Source organism: Oncorhynchus tshawytscha, linkage group LG02 (genome assembly GCF_018296145.1).
Source record: "Oncorhynchus tshawytscha isolate Ot180627B linkage group LG02, Otsh_v2.0, whole genome shotgun sequence".
NCBI classification, from domain to species: Eukaryota; Metazoa; Chordata; class Actinopteri; order Salmoniformes; family Salmonidae; genus Oncorhynchus; species Oncorhynchus tshawytscha.
Window position 1 is genome coordinate 11,957,451 of NC_056430.1, and position 20,037 is coordinate 11,977,487.

Here is a 20,037-nt window from a genome sequence, read left to right on the forward strand (position 1 = left end):
TACGCAATATAAAATGTGAACACCCAAAAGGTTCTGCAAAGAACCAAGATGGAAGTGGGCACACCAACCCAGAACTCATTACCAACTCTTCCAAGAAGCTAGGCATGCTGGGACGGAGTCTGGGCGTGTTGCCTGGACACCCAGCTGTGATCAGGATGTAACCGTCGCTAACTAGGGCGGATAGAGAAACTGTCAGTACAATTGTGCTTCTGTGTGTGTCCTCTAGCTGGCTGGAATGTGTTGTGTTGCCAAACGTCCAGACAATGCTGGCCAAACGTCATCAAGGCAGGGACACATCTGTAAACCACCAATAGTTAGTGGCAGGACTTGGGCAATGAATCTTTTAAGGCTCATAATATTGACCAATAGCAGGAATATTGGAATACGCCGGTTCTCTCTTGTTGTCAGTTTTCATCCTATGTTGAACAGCAGTGTTGTCGTGGACGTTTAACTGAGGATACGAGTTCCGTTCATGCCAGAGATCTTGAAGTCATCCAGTAACTGAACTACCCTCTCCCTGCTGGGGTCCTTCTGGTCCGTGTTCCTGACCTGGAACACACATGAATACTAATCATATTGAGTAGAAGTGAGTGAGTGAGTGAATAAATCAAATCAAATGTTATTTGTCACATACACATGGTTAGCAGATGTTAATGTGAGTGTAGCAAAATGCTTGTGCTTCTAGTTCCGACAATGCAGTAATAACCAACAAGTAATTTAGCTAACAATTCCAAAACTACTACCTTATAGACACAAGTGTAAGGGGATAAAGAATATGTACATAAAGATATATGAATGAGTGATGGTACAGAGCAGCATAGGCAAGATACAGTAGATGGTATTGAGTACAGTATATACATATGAGATGAGTATGTAAACAAAGTGGCATAGTTAAAGTGGCTAGTGATACATGTATTACATAAAGATGCAGTAGATGATATAGAGTACAGTATATACATATACATATGAGATGAATAATGTAGGGTATGTAAACATTATATTAGGTAGCATTGTTTAAAGTGGCTAGTGATATATTTACATAATTTCCCATCAATTCCCATTATTAAAGTGGCTGGAGTTGAGTCAGTGTGTTGGCAGCAGCCACTCAATGTTAGTGGTGAGTGAGTGAGTGAGTATATGTGTTCCTCACTGATCTCAGCAGCTTGATCTCATCCAGGGCTGTCTCAGTGTAATGCTCTGCACTCTTCACCACCTTCATGGCCACAAAACACTTCCCTCTAGAAATAACAGGACAACATATGTTACACACTGAAACACACACTGGAACACAAATAAGCCGGTACCACTTTAACAGGCCTTGACTCAGCACCATTTACACAGACAGAACTTACTGTATGTCCCAGGCCAACCACACAGTGGAACAGACAGAACTTACTGTATGTCCCAGGCCAACCACACAGTGGAACAGACAGTATATGTGTTCCTCACTGATCTCAGCAGCTTGATCTCATCCAGGGCTGTCTCAGTGTAATGCAGTCTGCACTCTTCACCACCTTCATGGCCACAAAACACTTCCCTCTAGAAATAACAGGACAACATATGTTACCACACTGAAACACACACTGGAACACAAACAGACAGAAAACCACACAGTGGGACAGAACTTACTGTATGTCCCAGGCCAACCACACCACTTTAACAGAACAGCCTTGACAGTGGAACAGCAGAACCATTTACACAGACAGAACTTACTGTATGTCCCAGGCCAACCACACAGTGGAACAGACAGAACTTACTGTATGTCCCAGGCCAACCACACAGTGGAACAGACAGAACTTACTGTATGTCCCAGGCCAACCACACAGTGGAGAAATGTCCCCAGCCCAGCTTCCGGATCACATGGTATCTTCCATTGAACAGGTCTCCTATCTTCACATGGTGGTAACCTCCTGCAATAGTAACACATAATAGTTGGATGTGTGTGTGTGTTGTACCTCTACAGTAGTCAGTATGTGTGTGTGTCTGTGTGTATCATAGCTCTACAGTAGTCAGTATGTGTGTGTGTCTGTGTGTATCATACCTCTACAGTAGTCGGTATGTGTGTGTGTCTGTGTGTATCATACCTCTACAGTAGTCAGTATGTGTGTGTGTCTGTCTACAGTATCAGTAGCTCTACAGTAGTCAGTATGTGTGTGTGTCTGTGTGTATCATACCTCAGTAGTCAGTAGTCAGTATGTGTTTGTGTCTGTGTGTATCATACCTCTAGTCAGTAGTCAGTATGTGTGTGTGTCTGTGTATCATACCTCTACAGTAGTCAGTATGTGTGTGTGTCTGTGTGTATTATACCTCTACAGTAGTCAGTATGTGTGTGTGTCTGTGTGTATCATACCTCTACAGTAGTCAGTAGTAGTGTGTGTGTCTGTGTGTATCATACCTCTACAGTAGTCAGTATGTGTGTGTGTCTGTGTGTATCATACCTCTACAGTAGTCAGTATGTGTGTGTGTCTGTGTATCATACCTCTACAGTAGTCAGTATGTGTGTGTGTCTGTGTGTATCATACCTCTACAGTAGTCAGTATGTGTGTGTGTCTGTGTGTATCATACCTCTACAGTAGTCAGTATGTGTGTGTGTCTGTGTATCATACCTCTACAGTAGTCAGTATGTGTTTGTGTCTGTGTGTATCATACCTCTACAGTAGTCAGTATGTGTTTGTGTCTGTGTGTATCATACCTCTACAGTAGTCAGTATGTGTGTGTGTCTGTGTATTATACCTCTACAGTAGTCAGTATGTGTGTGTGTCTGTGTATCATACCTCTACAGTAGTCAGTATGTGTGTGTGTCTGTGTATCATACCTCTACAGTAGTCATTGGGGTCTTCCTGCTCCTCATCGTCAGAGCCCAGTATCTCCTCATCCTGGTCTGGGAGAGGAGAGTCATTCTGCTGGGACGCAGGGTCTGGCCTGGAGAGAGAGAGAGAGAGAGAGAGAATAGAGAGAGAAGGGTGAAGGGGGACAGGAGAGAGAGAGAAAGAGAGATGGAGAGACAGACGGCGAGAGAGAAAGATTAGACAAAGCTTATCTTTTTCATTAAAATCGCAGAAATTTCTCTAATTTTGTGCACAAGTTTATTTACATCCCTATTGGTGAGGATTTCTCCTTTCTCAAAACAATCAATCCACCTTACAGGTGTGGCATATCAAGAAGCCTGGGACAATGTGCTGGGACAATAAACGGCCACTTCAAAATGTACAGTTTAAAATGTACCGTCTCCAAGATGAGGGAGCGTGCTATTGGCATGCTGACTGTGGTAATACCAGTCAGCAATGCTCATTTCTCTACCATAAGCCACCTCTAATGTTGTTTTAGAGAATTTGGCAGTATGTCCAACCGGCCTCACAACCACAGACCACGTGTAACCACACCAGCCCAGGACCTCCACATCTGGCTTCTTCACCAGCGGGATGATCTGAAGGGTTGAGAAGTATTTCTGGAATAATGTCCCAGTGGGCATGCCTGGCTACAGGACTGTTTTGCTATTACAGACTGAAATATGTTCCGGGATTCTTCCGAAGGCATTGAGGAGTACACCACATCAGTCACTGGCTTAATCAATAAGTGCATCGATGACGTCCCCCCCACAGTGACTGTACATACATACCCCAACCTGAAGCCATGGATTACAGGCAACATCCGCACTGAGTTAACGGGTAGAGATTCCGCTTTCAAGGAGCGGGACTGTAACCCAGAAGCTTATAAGAAATCCCGTTCTGACTTCCAACGAACCATCAAACAAGACGAAGTGTCAATACAGGACTAAGATCGAATCGTACTTCACCGGCTCTGACACTCGTCAGATGTGGCAGGGCTTGCAAACTATTACAGACTACAAAGGGAAGCACAGCCGAGAGCTTCCCAGTGACATGAGCCTACCAGACGAGCTAAATAACTTCCATGCTCGCCTCGAGGCAAATAACACTGAAACACGCATGAGAGCGTCAGATATTCCGGACAACTGTGTGATCACACGCTTATCGGCTGCAGAGAGCAAGACCTATAAACAGGTTAACATTCACAAGGCCGCAGGGCCAGACGGATTACCAGGACGCGTACTCAGAGCATGCGCTGACCAACTGGCAAGTGTCTTCACTGACATTTTCAACCTCTCCCTGTCTGAGTCTAATACCAGCATAGTCCCTGTGCCCAAGAACACTAAGGTAACCTGCCTAAATGACTACTGACCCGTAGCACTCACGTCTATAGCCATGAAATGCTTTGAAAGGCTGGTCATGGCTCACATCAACACCATTATCCCAGAAATCCTAGACCCACTCCAATTTGCATACAGCCCTAACAGAGCCTCAGATGATGCAATCTCTATTACCCTCCACACTGCCCTTTCACACCTGGACAAAAGGAACACTTATGTGAGAATGCTGTTCATTGACTACAGCTCAGTGTTCAACAGCATAGTGCCCTCAAAGCTCATCAATAAGCTAAGGACCCTGGGACTAAACACCTCACTCTGCAAGGACCGAGCACGCCCCCATTCTCATCGACGGGGCTGTAGCGGAGCAGGTTGAGAGCTTCATGTTCCTTGGTGTCCACATCACCAACAAACTAACATGGTCCAAGCACACCAAGACGGTCATGAAGAGGTCACAACCAAACCTATTCCCCCTCAGGAGACTGAAAAGATTTAGCATGGGTCCTCAGGTCCTCAAAAGGTTCTTCAGCTGCACCATCGAGAGCATCCAGACGGGTTGCATCACTGCCTTGTATTGCATTTGCTCGGCCTCACTACAGAGGGTAGGGAGTACGGCCCAGTACATCACCGGGGCCAAGCTTCCTGCCATCCAGGACCTCTATAGCAGGCGGTGTCAGAGGAAGGCCCTAAAAATTGTCAAAGACTCCAGCCACACTAGTCATAGACTGTTCTCTCTGCTTCCACATGGCAAGCGGTACCGGAGCACCAAGTCTAGGTCCAAAAGGCTTCTTAACAGCTTCTACCCCCAAGGCATAAGACTCCAGAACAGATAATCAAATGGCTACCCAGATATAGTATATAGTTCTGATGTATTCACTACTATTCTGTACAAAATAGTAAAAATAAAGAAAAACCTTGGAATGAGTAGGTGTCCAACTGTTTGACTGGTACTGTATAAACATCTGTGACAGGCTTGAAGATGACTTTGACAACCATTAGAAAACAGAAACACATGCACACAACCTGTCCAAAGCCTAATGATCAGCTGTTGATCAATTTTAGTGAAGCAATAGGTGGTTATGTTGACAGTGATTTATCTAAATCTGTGCAACCACTTATTGATAAGGGTAAATGCAGGCGGATATTATTTTTCTCTGTCTTTTAGGGTTGACTATACATTAGGTGGTCACCTAGATTCACTTTAGCGAACGAAGGCATTAATATTTGTTTCACCGTTCCCTTTTTGCGTAACTCAGGCATCTTGGCTGGCCCATCCCTTCCCCCTAACTCTAGTGCTTGAACGGGTAGTATATATTAGAGGTCGACCGATTAATCGGAATGGCCGGTTATTTAGGGCCGATTTCAAGTTTTCATAACAATAGGAAATCTGTATTTTCTGATGCCAATTTTGCCGAATTAAAAAAATATATATATATTTTGAACACCTTTATTTAATATTTATTTAAATGGGCAAGTCAGTTAAGAACACATTCTTATTTTCAATGACGGCCTAGGAACGGTGAGTTAACATTTTCACCTTGTCAGCTCGGGGGATCCAATCTTACAGTTAACTAGTCCAAAGCAATAACGACCTGCCTCTCTCTCATTGCACTCCACAGGGAGACTGCCTGTTACGCGTATGCAGTAAGCCAAGGTAAGTTGCTAGCTAGCATTAAACTTCTCTTGTAAAAAACAAGCAATCATAATGACTAGTTAACTACACATGGTTGATGATTATACTAGATATTATCTAGCGTGTCCTGCGTTGCATATAATCTGAGCATACAAGCATACAAGTATCTAAGTATCTGACTGAGTGGTGGTAGGCAGAAGCAGGCGCGTAAACATTCATTCTAACAGCACTTTCGTGCGTTTTGCCAGCAGCTCTTCGTTGTGCATCAAGCATTGCGCTGTTTATGACTTCAAGCCTATCAACCCCCGAGATTAATTATTTTTTATGTTTAATTTAAAATCGGACGATTAATCGGTATCGGCCTTTTTGGTCCTCCAATAATCGTTATCGGTGGTGAAAAATCACAATCGGTCGACCTCTAGCCTATATATAGACTATCAACAGCAATATAGTTTGAAACTTATTTCAAGCAATTTTTTTCAACTATGGCCTATTTGAGGAGAGAAGCATCGATCCATCCTACTGCTTGCTGAATTGGCTATAAAAATAGGCTGCAGCTTTGACAATGAACAGACAGGGCGGTTTGAATGACGAGAGTGACATGTAACCTAGCTCTGCGGTGACGTGATCACATTGGCTAAACTGATACCTTACAAATGTAAAAACAGGCAGAGAGATATGTATTAATTCATTCACACAACGAATACACAGACCTGTCATTCACAGTGCACAGCCTGTTAGTGGCAGCTTCCCAGAAAAATTTAAATATCAAACCTGTTCTGAATAAATAATTGACGGATTGTGGCAGGACGATATTTCACAAAGGACTTCATAAACAAAGACGTAGCTTCTGTTTGCTTATTTCTTCTTAATTATTCGGTCGAAAACAACAGACTTGGTGACAAAGGGCCTTTAGTGAAAATAGACCTTTTTCAAGATGAAATCATGACAGGAGCGTTTGATTCTTATTAAAAGAGAGAGTCCAGACTGGCTACTTTAGGAAACTTTCTGAATGGACATATAGGCCAATATAGAATCTGAATGGACATATAGGCCAATATAGAATCAGAATGGACATATAGGCCAATATAGAATCAGAATGGACATATAGGCCAATATAGAATCTGAATGGACATATAGGCCAATATAGAATCTGAATGGACATATAGGCCAATATAGAATCTGAATGGACATATAGGCCAATATAGAATCAGAATGGACATATAGGCCAATATAGAATCAGAATGGACATATAGGCCAATATAGAATCAGAATGGACATACAGGCCTATAGAGAGAATCAGAATGGACATATAGGCCAATATAGAATCAGAATGAGAATCAGAATGAACATAAAGGCCAATATAGAATCAGAATCAGAATAGAACAGAATGGACATATAGGCCAATATAGAATCAGAATGGACATATAGGCCAATATAGAATCTGAATGGACATATAGGCCAATATAGAATCTGAATGGACATATAGGCCTATAGAGAGAATCAGAATGGACATACAGGCCTATAGAGAATCAGAATGGACATACAGGCCTATAGAGAATCAGAAGAATGAGAATCAGAATAAAGGCCTATAGAGAATCAGAATGGACATAAAGGCCTATAGAGAGAATCAGAAGAATCAATATAGAAGAATGGACATAAAGGCCTATAGAGAATCAGAATGGACATAAAGGCCTATAGAGAATCAGAATGGACATAAAGGCCTATAGAGAATCAGAATGGACATAAAGGCCTATAGAGAATCAGAATGGACAGAATGGACAGGCCTATAGAGAATCAGAATGGACATAAAGGCAGATAGAGAATCAGAATGGACTATAGAGAATAAAGGCCTATAGAGAATCAGAATGGACATAAAGGCCTATAGAGAATCAGAATGGACATACAGGCCTATAGAGAGAATCAGAATGGACATAAAGGCCTATAGAGAATCAGAATGGACATAAAGGCCTATAGAGAATAATCAGGCCAGAATCAGAATGAGAATGCCTTAGAGAATCAGAATGGACATAAAGGCCTATAGAGAATCAGAATGGACATACAGGCCTATAGAGAGAATCAGAATGGAACAGAATGGACACAGGCCTATAGAGAATCAGAATGGACATAAAGGCCTATAGAGAATCAGAATGGACATACAGGCCTATAGAGAATCAGAATAGCCTATAGAGAGAATCAGAATGGACATAAAGGCCTATAGAGAGAATCAGAATGGACATACAGGCCTATAGAGAATCAGAATAGACCTATAGAGAGAATCAGAATGGACATAAAGGCCTATAGAGAGAATCAGAATGGACATATAGGCCTACATAGAATCAGAATGGACATATAGGCCAATATAGAATCAGAATGGACATACAGGCCTATAGAGAGAATCAGAATGGACATACAGGCCTATAGAGAGAATCAGAATGGACATACAGGCCTATAGAGAGAAACAGTGTTCACACAGCACCACCCCCTGTAAAAAGACCAGTCAATCAAAGCCACCAGTGTATGTCAGACACAAGAGCAAATATTCTTTCCGTAAAACCTATTAAAAAACCTAGGCCTACCTTAGGCTTTCTGAAAGTAGGCTACAAGATAATGAATTGACAAGGACAGTACGCAGGGAGACAGCTATGATATAGTATGAAGATGAAACTGACAATCATTCAAATAGAAACAAATACACACAAATGTCCATAGCCTATTTATCAGCATAGATTAGTCTATACATAATTAACAGATTCCATATCATACCATGCCTGGAGGGATAGCATTGTCTATTTGACACAACATTGGTGTATTATAGGGCTCAGAGCCAGAACCTTGTCGACTGCTGTTGAATAATTAAATGAATAAATCAGACGCACCCAACCTGTTTTAAAAGACCGCTTTATTTATTTACTAGCAAGCAATGAACACGTGCACTGCATAAAAGAACGTCCACACATCAAAGACTGAAGTGCCATAGCCTATAGGACTTCCACACCCTCGCGCATCTAGCCAATTAGCTGCTGGAGCATCAAACGACAGTTGGAATGAGGAAACGTAGAATGCTTAATAAGAGACAGACTTCAAAATTCGCAAAACAATTGGTTATAATCGTTAGTAAGCAATTGCGATATTAGGTCAAGTTTATCTAGATGGAAAATAAAGTTAATAAAAATAATGAAAAAAATGAATGTATGACTATTTAAACAGCACTCATCCAGAACTGTCAGATAGACAGTGATTCAGTTAGTCACAGATCTAGCATATCATACACACCGTTGTTACCCAGACCTAGCATATCATACACACCGTTGTTACCCAGACCTAGCATATCATACACACCGTTGTTACCCAGACCTAGCATATCATACACACCGTTGTTACCCAGACCTAGCATATCATACACACCGTTGTTACCCAGACCTAGCATATCATGCACACCGTTGTTACCCAGACCTAGCATATCATACACACCGTTGTTACCCAGACCTAGCATATCATGCACACCGTTGTTACCCAGACCTAGCATATCATACACACCGTTGTTACCCAGACCTAGCATATCATGCACACCGTTGTTACCCAGACCTAGCATACACACCGTTGTTACCCAGACCTAGCCACACCGTTGTTACCCAGACCTAGCATATCATGCACACCGTTGTTACCCAGACCTAGCATATATCATGCTGTTACCGTTGTTACCCAGACCTAGCATATATCATACAGACACCGTTGTTACCCAGACCTAGCATATCATGCACACCGTTGTTACCCAGACCTAGCATATCATGCACACCGTTGTTACCCAGACCTAGCATATCATGCACACCGTTGTTACCCAGACCTAGCATATCATGCACACCGTTGTTACCCAGACCTAGCATATCATGCACACCGTTGTTACCCAGACCTAGCATATCATGCACACCGTTGTTACCCAGACCTAGCATATCATACACACTGTTGTTACCCAAACACAGACACACTGCTCGCTCACACATACTGGTCTCACCCAAACACACTGCTCACACACACATACTGGTCTCACCCAAACACACTGCTCACTCACACACACATACTGGTCTCACACAAACACACTGCTCACTCACACACACTGTTGTTATCCAAACACACTGCTCACTCACACACACTGTTGTTACCCAAACACACTGCTCACTCACACACACTGTTGTTACCCAAACACACTGCTCACTCACACACACTGTTGTTACCCAAACACACTGCTCACTCACACACACTGTTGTTACCCAAACACACTGCTCACTCACACACACTGTTGTTACCCAAACACACTGCTCACTCACACACACTGTTGTTACCCAAACACAGTCCAAACAAAGCCGGAGAGAGCGGGAGGTATGGGAAACCAGTCCAAACCAAGCTAGAGAGAGGGAGGGGTGGGAGACCAGTCTAAACCAAGCTAGAGAGAGAGAGAGATGGGAAACCAGTCTAAACCAAGCTAGAGAGAGGGAGGGATGGGAAACCAGTCCAAACCAAGCTAGAGAGAGAGAGAGATGGGAAACCAGTCTAAACCAAGCTAGAGAGAGGGAGGGATGGGAAACCAGTCCAAACCAAGCTAGAGAGAGGGGGGATGGAAAACCAGTCCAAACCAAGCTAGAGAGAGGGAGAGATGGGAAACCAGTCCAAACCAAGCTAGAGAGAGGGAGGGATGGGAAACCAGTCCAAACCAAGCTAGGAGAGAGGGAGGGATGGGAAACCAGTCCAAACCAAATGGGAAACCATTCAAAACCAAGCTAGAGAGAGGGAGGATGGGAAACCAGTCCAAACCAAGCTAGAGAGAGGGAGGGATGGGAAACCAGTCCAAACCAAGCTAGAGAGAGGGAGGGATGGGAAAACCAGTCCAAACCAGAGAGGGGAGAGGGAGATGGGAAACCAGTCCAAACCAGAGGGGGAGGGAGATGGGAAACCAGTCCAAACCAGAGGGAGAGAGGGAGGGATGGGAAACCAGTCCAAACCAGAGGGAGAGAGGGAGGGATGGGAAACCAGTCCAAACCAAGCTAGAGAGAGGGGGAGAGAGAGGGATGGGAAACCATTCAAAACCAAGCTAGAGAGAGGGAAGGATGGGAAACCAGTCCAAACCAGAGAGAGAGAGGAGGGAGGAGAAACCAGTCCAAACCAAGCTAGAGAGAGGGAGGGATGGGAAACCAGTCCAAACCAGAGGAGAGAGAGATGGGAAACCAGTCCAAACCAGAGGGAGAGATGGGAAACCAGTCCAAACCAGAGGGAGAGAGGGAGGGATGGGAAACCAGTCCAAACCAGAGGGAGAGAGGGAGGGATGGGAAACCAGTCCAAACCACAGGGAGAGAGAGAGGGATGGGAAACCATTCAAAACCAAGCTAGAGAGAGGGAAGGATGGGAAACCAGTCCAAACCAGAGAGAGAGAGGGAGGGAGGAGAAACCAGTCCAAACCAAGCTAGAGAGAGTGATGAGAAACCAGTCAAAACCAAGTTAGAGAGAGAGAGAGAGAGAGAGAGAGAGAGGGATGGGAAACCATTCAAAACCAAGCTAGAGAGAGGGAGGGATGGGAAACCAGTCCAAACCAGGGGGAGAGAGAGGGAAGGATGGGAAACCAGTCCAAACCAGAGGGAGAGAGAGGGAAGGATGGGAAACCAGTCCAAACCAGAGGGAGAGAGAGAGAGATGGGAAACCAGTCCAAGCCAGAGGGAGGGAGAGAGAGATGGGAAACGAGTCCAAGCCAGAGGGAGGGAGAGAGATAGGAAACGAGTCCAAGCCAGAGAGAGGGAGAGAGATGGGAAATCAGTCCAAACCAGAGGGAGGGAGCGAGGGGCAACCAGTCCAAACCAAGCTAGAGGGGGAGAGAGGGAGAGATGGGAAACCAGTTCACACCAAGCTAGAGGGGGGAGAGACGGGATTGTCCCTGTGTGTGGTAATATCACAGTACCAAAACATCATGATACTCACGATAAACATTTTAGAATACCGTAGTACTGTTTCATATGATACTACCAACTTTTTCAGCCCTACCAACCCAAAGAACCTGCTGGCGCCTGTTTATAAAGTCAGTTTTGTTTATAAATTCAGTTGAATTGAAACAACAGCCTCCAGTCTCTTGTATGTTCAGGTCTAATCATATCCACTTCACTCTCATGTGCATATCACGTGTGGCAGCTGTGATCAGACATCCTCATCCTCAACCAGCCCTCACGCCTGCTTCTCTCCGTCCACTCTTCACACGCGTCTATTTCGCCTTCATTTTATTTTGGGATATATCATTTAGCAGTGAAGGCGAGCAGGGACCCAGACGAGTCTTCTGTTAGATTTGTACATTTGTTACATAAGAGCAGAGCAAAAAGCGAGCATTGTTAATACATTGTATCATTTCATCGCCTGTTATAATTAAGAGCACATATCAGACGGAGTAGACTGTGCAAGTTCACTGTCATACTGCCTCAGTGTCAAGACTGAAAATGGAGCACAGGCATGCCTGCAGTTTTACAGCAAAGACAACTGATTGTTTCTAGTCTAAACAGTTATAGAAATGTGACCCATGTTACCAGGTCTTGTTCCTAGTCTAAAGAGTTATATAATAATGACCCATGTTACCAGGTCTTGTTCCTAGTCTAAACAGTTATATAATAATGACCCATGTTACCAGGTCTTGTTCCTAGTCTAAACAGTTATATAATAATGACCCATGTTACCAGGTCTTGTTTCTAGTCTAAACAGTTATATAATAATGACCCATGTTACCAGGTCTTGTTCCTAGTCTAAACAGTTATATAATAATGACCCATGTTACCAGGTCTTGTTCCTAGTCTAAACAGTTATATAATAATGACCCATGTTACCAGGTCTTGTTTCTAGTCTAAACAGTTATATAATAATGACCCATGTTACCAGGTCTTGTTCCTAGTCTAAACAGTTATATAATAATGACCCATGTTACCAGGTCTTGTTCCTAGTCTAAACAGTTATATAATAATGACCCATGTTACCAGAGGTCTTGTTCCTAGTCTAAACAGTTATATAATAATGACCCATGTTACCAGGTCTTGTTCCTAGTCTAAACAGTTATATAATAATGACCCATGTTACCAGAGGTCTTGTTCCTAGTCTAAACAGTTATATAATAATGACCCATGTTACCAGGTCTTGTTCCTAGTCTAAACAGTTATAGAAATGTGACCCATGTTACCAGGTCTTGTTTCTAGTCTAAACAGTTATATAATAATGACCCATGTTACCAGGTCTTGTTCCTAGTCTAAACAGTTATATAATAATGACCCATGTTACCAGGTCTTGTTCCTAGTCTAAACAGTTATATAATAATGACCCATGTTACCAGAGGTCTTGTTCCTAGTCTAAACAGTTATATAATAATGACCCATGTTACCAGAGGTCTTGTTCCTAGTCTAAACAGTTATATAATAATGACCCATGTTACCAGGTCTTGTTCCTAGTCTAAACAGTTATATAATAATGACCCATGTTACCAGAGGTCTTGTTCCTAGTCTAAACAGTTATATAATAATGACCCATGTTACCAGGTCTTGTTCCTAGTCTAAACAGTTATATAATAATGACCCATGTTACCAGGTCTTGTTCCTAGTCTAAACAGTTATATAATAATGACCCATGTTACCAGGTCTTGTTCCTAGTCTAAACAGTTATATAATAATGACCCATGTTACCAGGTCTTGTTCCTAGTCTAAACAGTTATATAATAATGACCCATGTTACCAGGTCTTGTTCCTAGTCTAAACAGTTATATAATAATGACCCATGTTACCAGGTCTTGTTCCTAGTCTAAACAGTTATATAATAATGACCCATGTTACCAGGTCTTGTTTCTAGTCTAAACAGTTATATAATAATGACCCATGTTACCAGGTCTTGTTTCTAGTCTAAACAGTTATATAATAATGACCCATGTTACCAGGTCTTGTTCCTAGTCTAAACAGTTATATAATAATGACCCATGTCAGACTGACTGCGCTATCAAATCATAGACGTAATTATAATATTATAAAACACACAGAAATATGAGCCTTAGGTCATTAATATGGTCAAATCCGGAAACTGTAATCTCGAAAACAAAACTTTATTCTTTCAGTGAAATACGGAACCGTTCCGTATGTTATCTAACAGGTGGCATCCAAGTATAAGTATTGCTGTTACATTGGACAACCTTCAATGTTGTGTCATTATGTAAAATATTGGTAAATTAATTACGGTCTTTGTTCGGAAGAAATGGTCTTCACACAGTTCCCAACGAGCCAGGCGGCCCAAACTGCTGCATATACCCTGACTCTGCTTGCACAGAACACAAGAAAAGTGACAATGTCCCTAGTTAAAAGAAATTCATGTTAGCAGGCAATATTAACTAAATATGCAGGTTTAAAAATATAAACTTGTGTATTGATTTTAAGAAAGGCATTGATGTTAATGGTTAGGTACACATTGGTGCAACGACAGTGCTTTTTTGGCGAATGCGCTTGTTGAATCCCCCATTTGGCGAAGTAGGCTGTGATTCAATGATAAATTAACAGGCACCGCATCGATTATGAGCAATGCAGGACAAGCTAGTTAAACAAGTAATATCATCAACCATGTGTAGTTAACTAGTGATTATGTTAAGATTGTTTTTTTATAATATATGTTTAATGCTCAATAGCAACTTACCTTGGCTCCTTGCTGCACTCGCGTATCAGGTAGACAGTCTCCTCGTGGAGTGTAATCGGCCATAATCGGCGTCCAAAAATGCAGATTACCGATTGTTATGAAAACTTGAAATCGGCCCTAATGAGACACGGGACCAACACTTTACACGGGACCAACACTTTACATGTTGCATTAATATATTTTGTTCAGTGTATATCAAAAGTATATTTCTTTCTGGTGCTCCTTAAATTGTGCTCCTTAAATTATTTTTCTTTCTGGTGCTCCTTAAATTCTGTTTAGGGAGACAGTGTGGGGGAGACAGTGTGTCTTAACTGAAGAGTAAAGAAGGTTTCATGCAGTATTTTCCCCCTACTGACACAATGACATGCAGATCAAAATGTTGGTATCGTGACAAGCCTAGTGTGTGTGTGTCAGGGTGGGGTTATGAATTATATCAAATCCTGAACAGGACTGACAAGGGGGAAAGACTTGTTTGAAATGGAAAGACAAGTTGTTAACATAGAGTCATAAACAAGAGAGAAAGCACTCAACGTTAACAACAGTTACCTCAGACAGGCTCCCGTCGACCACTAGACAATACACTGAGGCCGGGATTCGTCTGCATCGCACGTTTGAAAAGAAAATGTTCCCGCGCTCGCAGGGGTGACATTCATCCGTAAATGCTGCATGTGTCAGCCCAATAGGAAACAACCTTTAAATGGCACATTGTCCAAGTCCCCGATAGCACTGAATCCCAGCCAGAATCTAAACCAGGGATTTCAGATCCTCCTCTCTCTGTCACAACTGTCAGGGTAGACAGATTCAACTTCCACAATAAATCATTTAAAGATGTTATGTGCTGCTGCCGGTGGCTAGGCAAGACACTCCCAAGAATGTCATATAGACATTCCAATTAGACACATGGGACCACAGCCCAAATAACTAGAATTCTATTCCTATGCCCTAGTTCTATTCAGAACCCAACCCACAGACATTCTAACACCACACACAGGCATCATGCTTCTAGAATATTCTGAACATTCTGATTCTATAGACAAAGACATGCCTTTAGAATGTTTACTATGCGTTTTCCTTTTCCCATCAGAAGCTGTTCCATTGCCCACCAACCAATCAGCAACTAGCTAGGCTATACAGTCACAGCCTCACCATACTCAGAAGTACCCAACATCTGATCTGTGAGACCACTGTCGGGTTTTCCTGTCAGCTCAATGTCAGCTGTGATTGGCTAGCTGAGAGGGGCCAGGGGTCAAGTACAGTTGAACTTCAGAGACAATGACAAGGGATGTTTCTCAACTCATCTCCACACGATTCCTTGCATGCCATCTCCTTGCGTCCTTCTTAACCGTATTGGAGGATAAGTCCAAGGTCCCTTCCCTCAGACCTTCTCCAATAGTATATGTTTTGAAAAAGGAGGCGAAGTGAGAGAGTGCGAGGCATCGGGGAAATATAAAGAGAGAAAGAGCCACGGTCATTGTCCACAGGGTTCCATCATCATACATAACCACACTAGCTGGTGGTAATATTCCTCTACTGGCTCCACGTCTAACACTGTAGGGGGAGGTGGTATTTTTATCACGCACTTCCTTGGCAACCACTTACAGATAATTCTATTGCTATTCATCATCTTCACACCCACAGATATCACATAGAGGAACACTGCTCCATCAGTCTACACATCTTCCATCACTTCTCTTTATGATTGAGAAAAGATAACTCTGGAGTCGAGTACAATAAGGCAGGAGAAGGTGCGTGCGTGTGAGTCCATGTGTGTCGCCTGCGCGGGCCAGTCTGGGCGCATGGTATTGACGAGGGTTAAATCAATGTGAGCCTTGGCTTTCAGAAATGTTCCAGCCCACACACACCTTAAGTTGTACAGCAGCAGGAGAAACACTGCCTGCATTCTGTTTATCAGTCTAACACAAACCAGAAATAGAATCCAAAACATTCTGACGTCGTCATGCACACGGCAAACAGGTCCTGTCAATGACACATCTCAGTATCCTGTCTCTCCCTTCAATGTTTGCTGCTGTGCTGTTGTCTCTCCCCCCTCCCCAAACCCAAAATTGTAGTCTGCTATATTCCGTCCCACCTCCGCTACATTCTCTCCCTCCAACGCGGTCGTTATGGATGGGCCCCCCCAAAAAATCCTGAATTAAAATATTGATTGTAATGAAAATATGTAATGAAAATATTTAAATAATGATTGAGCTGTTATACAACACATAGAAGGGAAAAAAAGAAGATTTAAGATGTCTTTAGTGCATCAATGGTCTAGCCTATACCATGATGGCAAAAAACATTTGAGTGTGCTGAACCTGGTGTTAGATGGAGTAGGCAGCTGGAGGCTGAACCTGGTGCTAGATGGAGTAGGCAGCTGGAGGTTGAACCTGGTGTTAGATGGAGTAGGCAGCTGGAGGCTGAACCTGGTGCTAGATGGAGTAGGCAGCTGGAGGTTGAACGTTTGAAGGAGTAGGCAGCTGGAGGTTGAACCTGGTGTTAGATGGAGTAGGCAGCTGGAGGCTGAACCTGGTGCTAGATGGAGTAGGCAGCTGGAGGTTGAACGTTTGAAGGAGTAGGCAGCTGGAGGTTGAACCTGGTGTTAGATGGAGTAGGCAGCTGGAGGCTGAACCTGGTGCTAGATGGAGTAGGCAGCTGGAGGTTGAACGTTTGAAGGAGTAGGCAGCTGGAGGTTGAACCTGGTGTTAGATGGAGTAGGCAGCTGGAGGCTGAACCTGGTGCTAGATGGAGTAGGCAGCTGGAGGTTGAACGTTTGAAGGAGTAGGCAGCTGGAGGTTGAACCTGGTGTTAGATGGAGTAGGCAGCTGGAGGCTGAACCTGGTGCTAGATGGAGTAGGCAGCTGGAGGTTGAACGTTTGAAGGAGTAGGCAGCTGGAGGTTGAACGTTTGAAGGAGTAGGCAGCTGGAGGATGAACGTTTGAAGGAGTAGGCAGCTGGAGGTTGAACGTTTGAAGGGGTACGGGACTATATAATGTTTGGGAACCACTGGTCTAGCCTATACTTCAAAATTCTAGTAAATCGACTTTGTGTTTGGACTGTATTATGCATTCTGGGTGGACTTCATACGTTCTATGCATGAGTCTGGGAGAGAACGTATAGGCCTAGGTGATGCCGTTGGATCATTGATTGTGCAGCGCAGCTTTCCGTTAGCCTACAATTATAGTGAATTTGTACATGAATAGCCTAGAAAGTATTGGTTGTGTTTTTTCCATAATTAAATAGACTGACACATTATCTTTAGCTACAGAATCTAACCGCTGTGCGTTTCTATCGCTCTCCTTCATTCCTCGAGTGTGCAGAGAGAGAGAGAGAGAGAGAGAGACAGAGAGAGAGAGACAGAGAGAGACAGAGAGAGAGAGACAGAGAGAGACAGAGAGAAAGACAGAGAGAGAGAGACAGAGAGAGAGAGAGAGAGACAGAGAGAGAGAGACAGAGAGAGAGAGAGACAGAGAGAGAGAGACAGAGAGAGAGAGAGACAGAGAGAGAGAGAGAGAGAGAGAGAGAGAGAGAGAGAGAGAGACAGAGAGAGAGAGACAGAGAGAGACAGAGAGAGAGAGAGAGAGAGACAGAGAGAGAGACAGAGAGAGACAGAGAGAGAGACAGAGAGAGACAGAGAGAGAGAGAGAGAGAGAGAGACAAAAGAGAGAGAGAGAGAGAGAGAGAGAGAGAGAGAGACAAAGAGAGAGAGAGAGAGAGAGAGAGAGAGAGAGAGAGACAAAGAGAGAGAGAGACAGAGAGAGAGAGACAGAGAGAGAGAGACAGAGAGAGAGAGACAGAGAGAGAGAGAGAGAGAGACGTCGTAACTGCCACAGCCGCACTCCAATCCTCACACCTGCCGGAGTGATGGAGGGTAACACAGACCCACCTGAACACCTGCCTCTGTTGATGCTTACCCAACATGGCACTACGCAGGTCTTAATCAGAAAGGAGAGAGCGTGCTAGATAATCATACAAATGTCATAGCCTTTTCCCATCTCCATTGGTGAGCAACCATCACACGTTTTGCATTTTTACCCAACACACACACACACACACACACACACACATCCTTCCTTTACTGTCCCGTTTCTGTCTAACCGTGACCTGATTCAAACATCAGAGCAACAAGACCTCCCCTGAGCACCATTACATACCCAGTTAGGTTAGAGCAGTGATTCCCCACTCCAGTCCTCCAGTACACATGTTTATTGTAGCCCCGGACAAACACACCTCATTCAACTGATCATGGTTGTGATGATTAACTGACAAGTTGAATCAGTTGTGCTTGACCGGGGTTACTGTTGTGGGGGGGGGGACTTGAGGACTTGAATTGGAAAACAGACCGTGTTTGCAGACAAACTCTCCTCTCCCTAAATCCCTGAACTGTCTCTCCCGCGTCCTCAAACCTGGAGGACCACCGGAGAGGACAGAGTCCAGCTGTTACAGCTCACACACACTCACCGCAGGGGTACTTCAAGGACATGCAAGTGCAGAGACCCCCGACAGACTCTCTCTCTCCGCTTACCTGCAGGATGCTCGGACGCCCATGGAGGGAGGTGGAGAGGGATGCAGGTGGGGGCCAGAGACCCTCTCTCCATGCACCAAAAGAGGACAGGAGAGGGGAATGAGATGGAGAGCAAGAGGGGGTGAGTGTGAGGAGTAAGAAGAGAGCAGACGGTAGTTGTTCGGGAAAAAAAGGAGGGGAAAAGTACAGGGAAAGAAAGAGAAAGAAGAGCACAGCAATGGGAAAGGAGGAGAAGGGAGCAATGCAGAGAGAAGGATGAGAGAGGAGAAATCTGTGAGCATCAGTGTCACCACAGGCTCAGGCAAAGTAGAGCTCGACGCTGCTTCTCCCTCTCTCCCTCCCGCTCATTCACGCTCTCCCTCTCTGACAAGAAATCTCCTTGGCTGTAGTCAGTGCCTGGCCCCACCCCCTATCCTCTCTCCTCTCTCCCCTCTGATTGGTTGACTCAGCTTCGCACTGCATTGCAGGTGAAGAACGCTCTCGCTTCCTCCTCCTCAGACCAAAACATCCCCTGCTCTCATTCCACCCAGTCCCTCTTCTATTTTCAACACATTCTCACCATCTGTACCATCTCTGTCTCTTTTCAAATCGCTCTCCCATTTTCTCTTTCGCTCGTTGTACACTCCTCTCTGTTTGTCTTTATCTGACTGCTTCTATCTTCTCTTGTCCTACTGTGAGTGAATTCATATATTACTCAGTAGGGATGTGACGAATGGAACCATTTTCTTCATGCTTAAAAATACGTTTTCCGATAAGAACAATTTATTAGTATTCCACGTGAATTCACAATGTAGAATATGGTCATATTGCGTAATGTCCACTAGGGAGCAATGAAGTTCTATCTACAGCAGTCAAGGCCTGAATCTAAAACCCAACACTTTGCCACTAAAGGCGTCCGCATGCTTCCCAGCCGAAACAGTTTGGTAGAGTTTGTGCATATATTATGACATTGATGTTATTCCTCATTTTGGACTTCGGTGAGGGATTTAATCGGCTGTTTGGGAACACATTTTCTGGAGCCGAAGCCTA

The 20,037-nt window shown here is 43.8% G+C and overlaps 1 protein-coding gene across 1 annotated transcript in view; it reads right to left on the minus strand.

Moving 5' to 3' along the window:
• Window positions 1-19,368, minus strand: part of LOC112263150 (SRSF protein kinase 1) — a 39,327-nt gene extending 19,959 nt beyond the window's left edge. Inside the window, exons 1-5 of the mRNA XM_042305011.1 lie at window positions 19,009-19,368; window positions 2,816-2,922; window positions 1,802-1,910; window positions 1,151-1,238; window positions 462-549 (exon numbers count right to left, since the gene is read on the minus strand). Coding sequence (XP_042160945.1) covers window positions 462-549; window positions 1,151-1,238; window positions 1,802-1,910; window positions 2,816-2,922; window positions 19,009-19,289 — 673 coding nt within the window. The 5' untranslated portion in view covers window positions 19,290-19,368. The remainder of the gene's footprint in view (window positions 1-461; window positions 550-1,150; window positions 1,239-1,801; window positions 1,911-2,815; window positions 2,923-19,008) is intronic.
• Window positions 19,369-20,037: the final 669 nt, after the last annotated feature.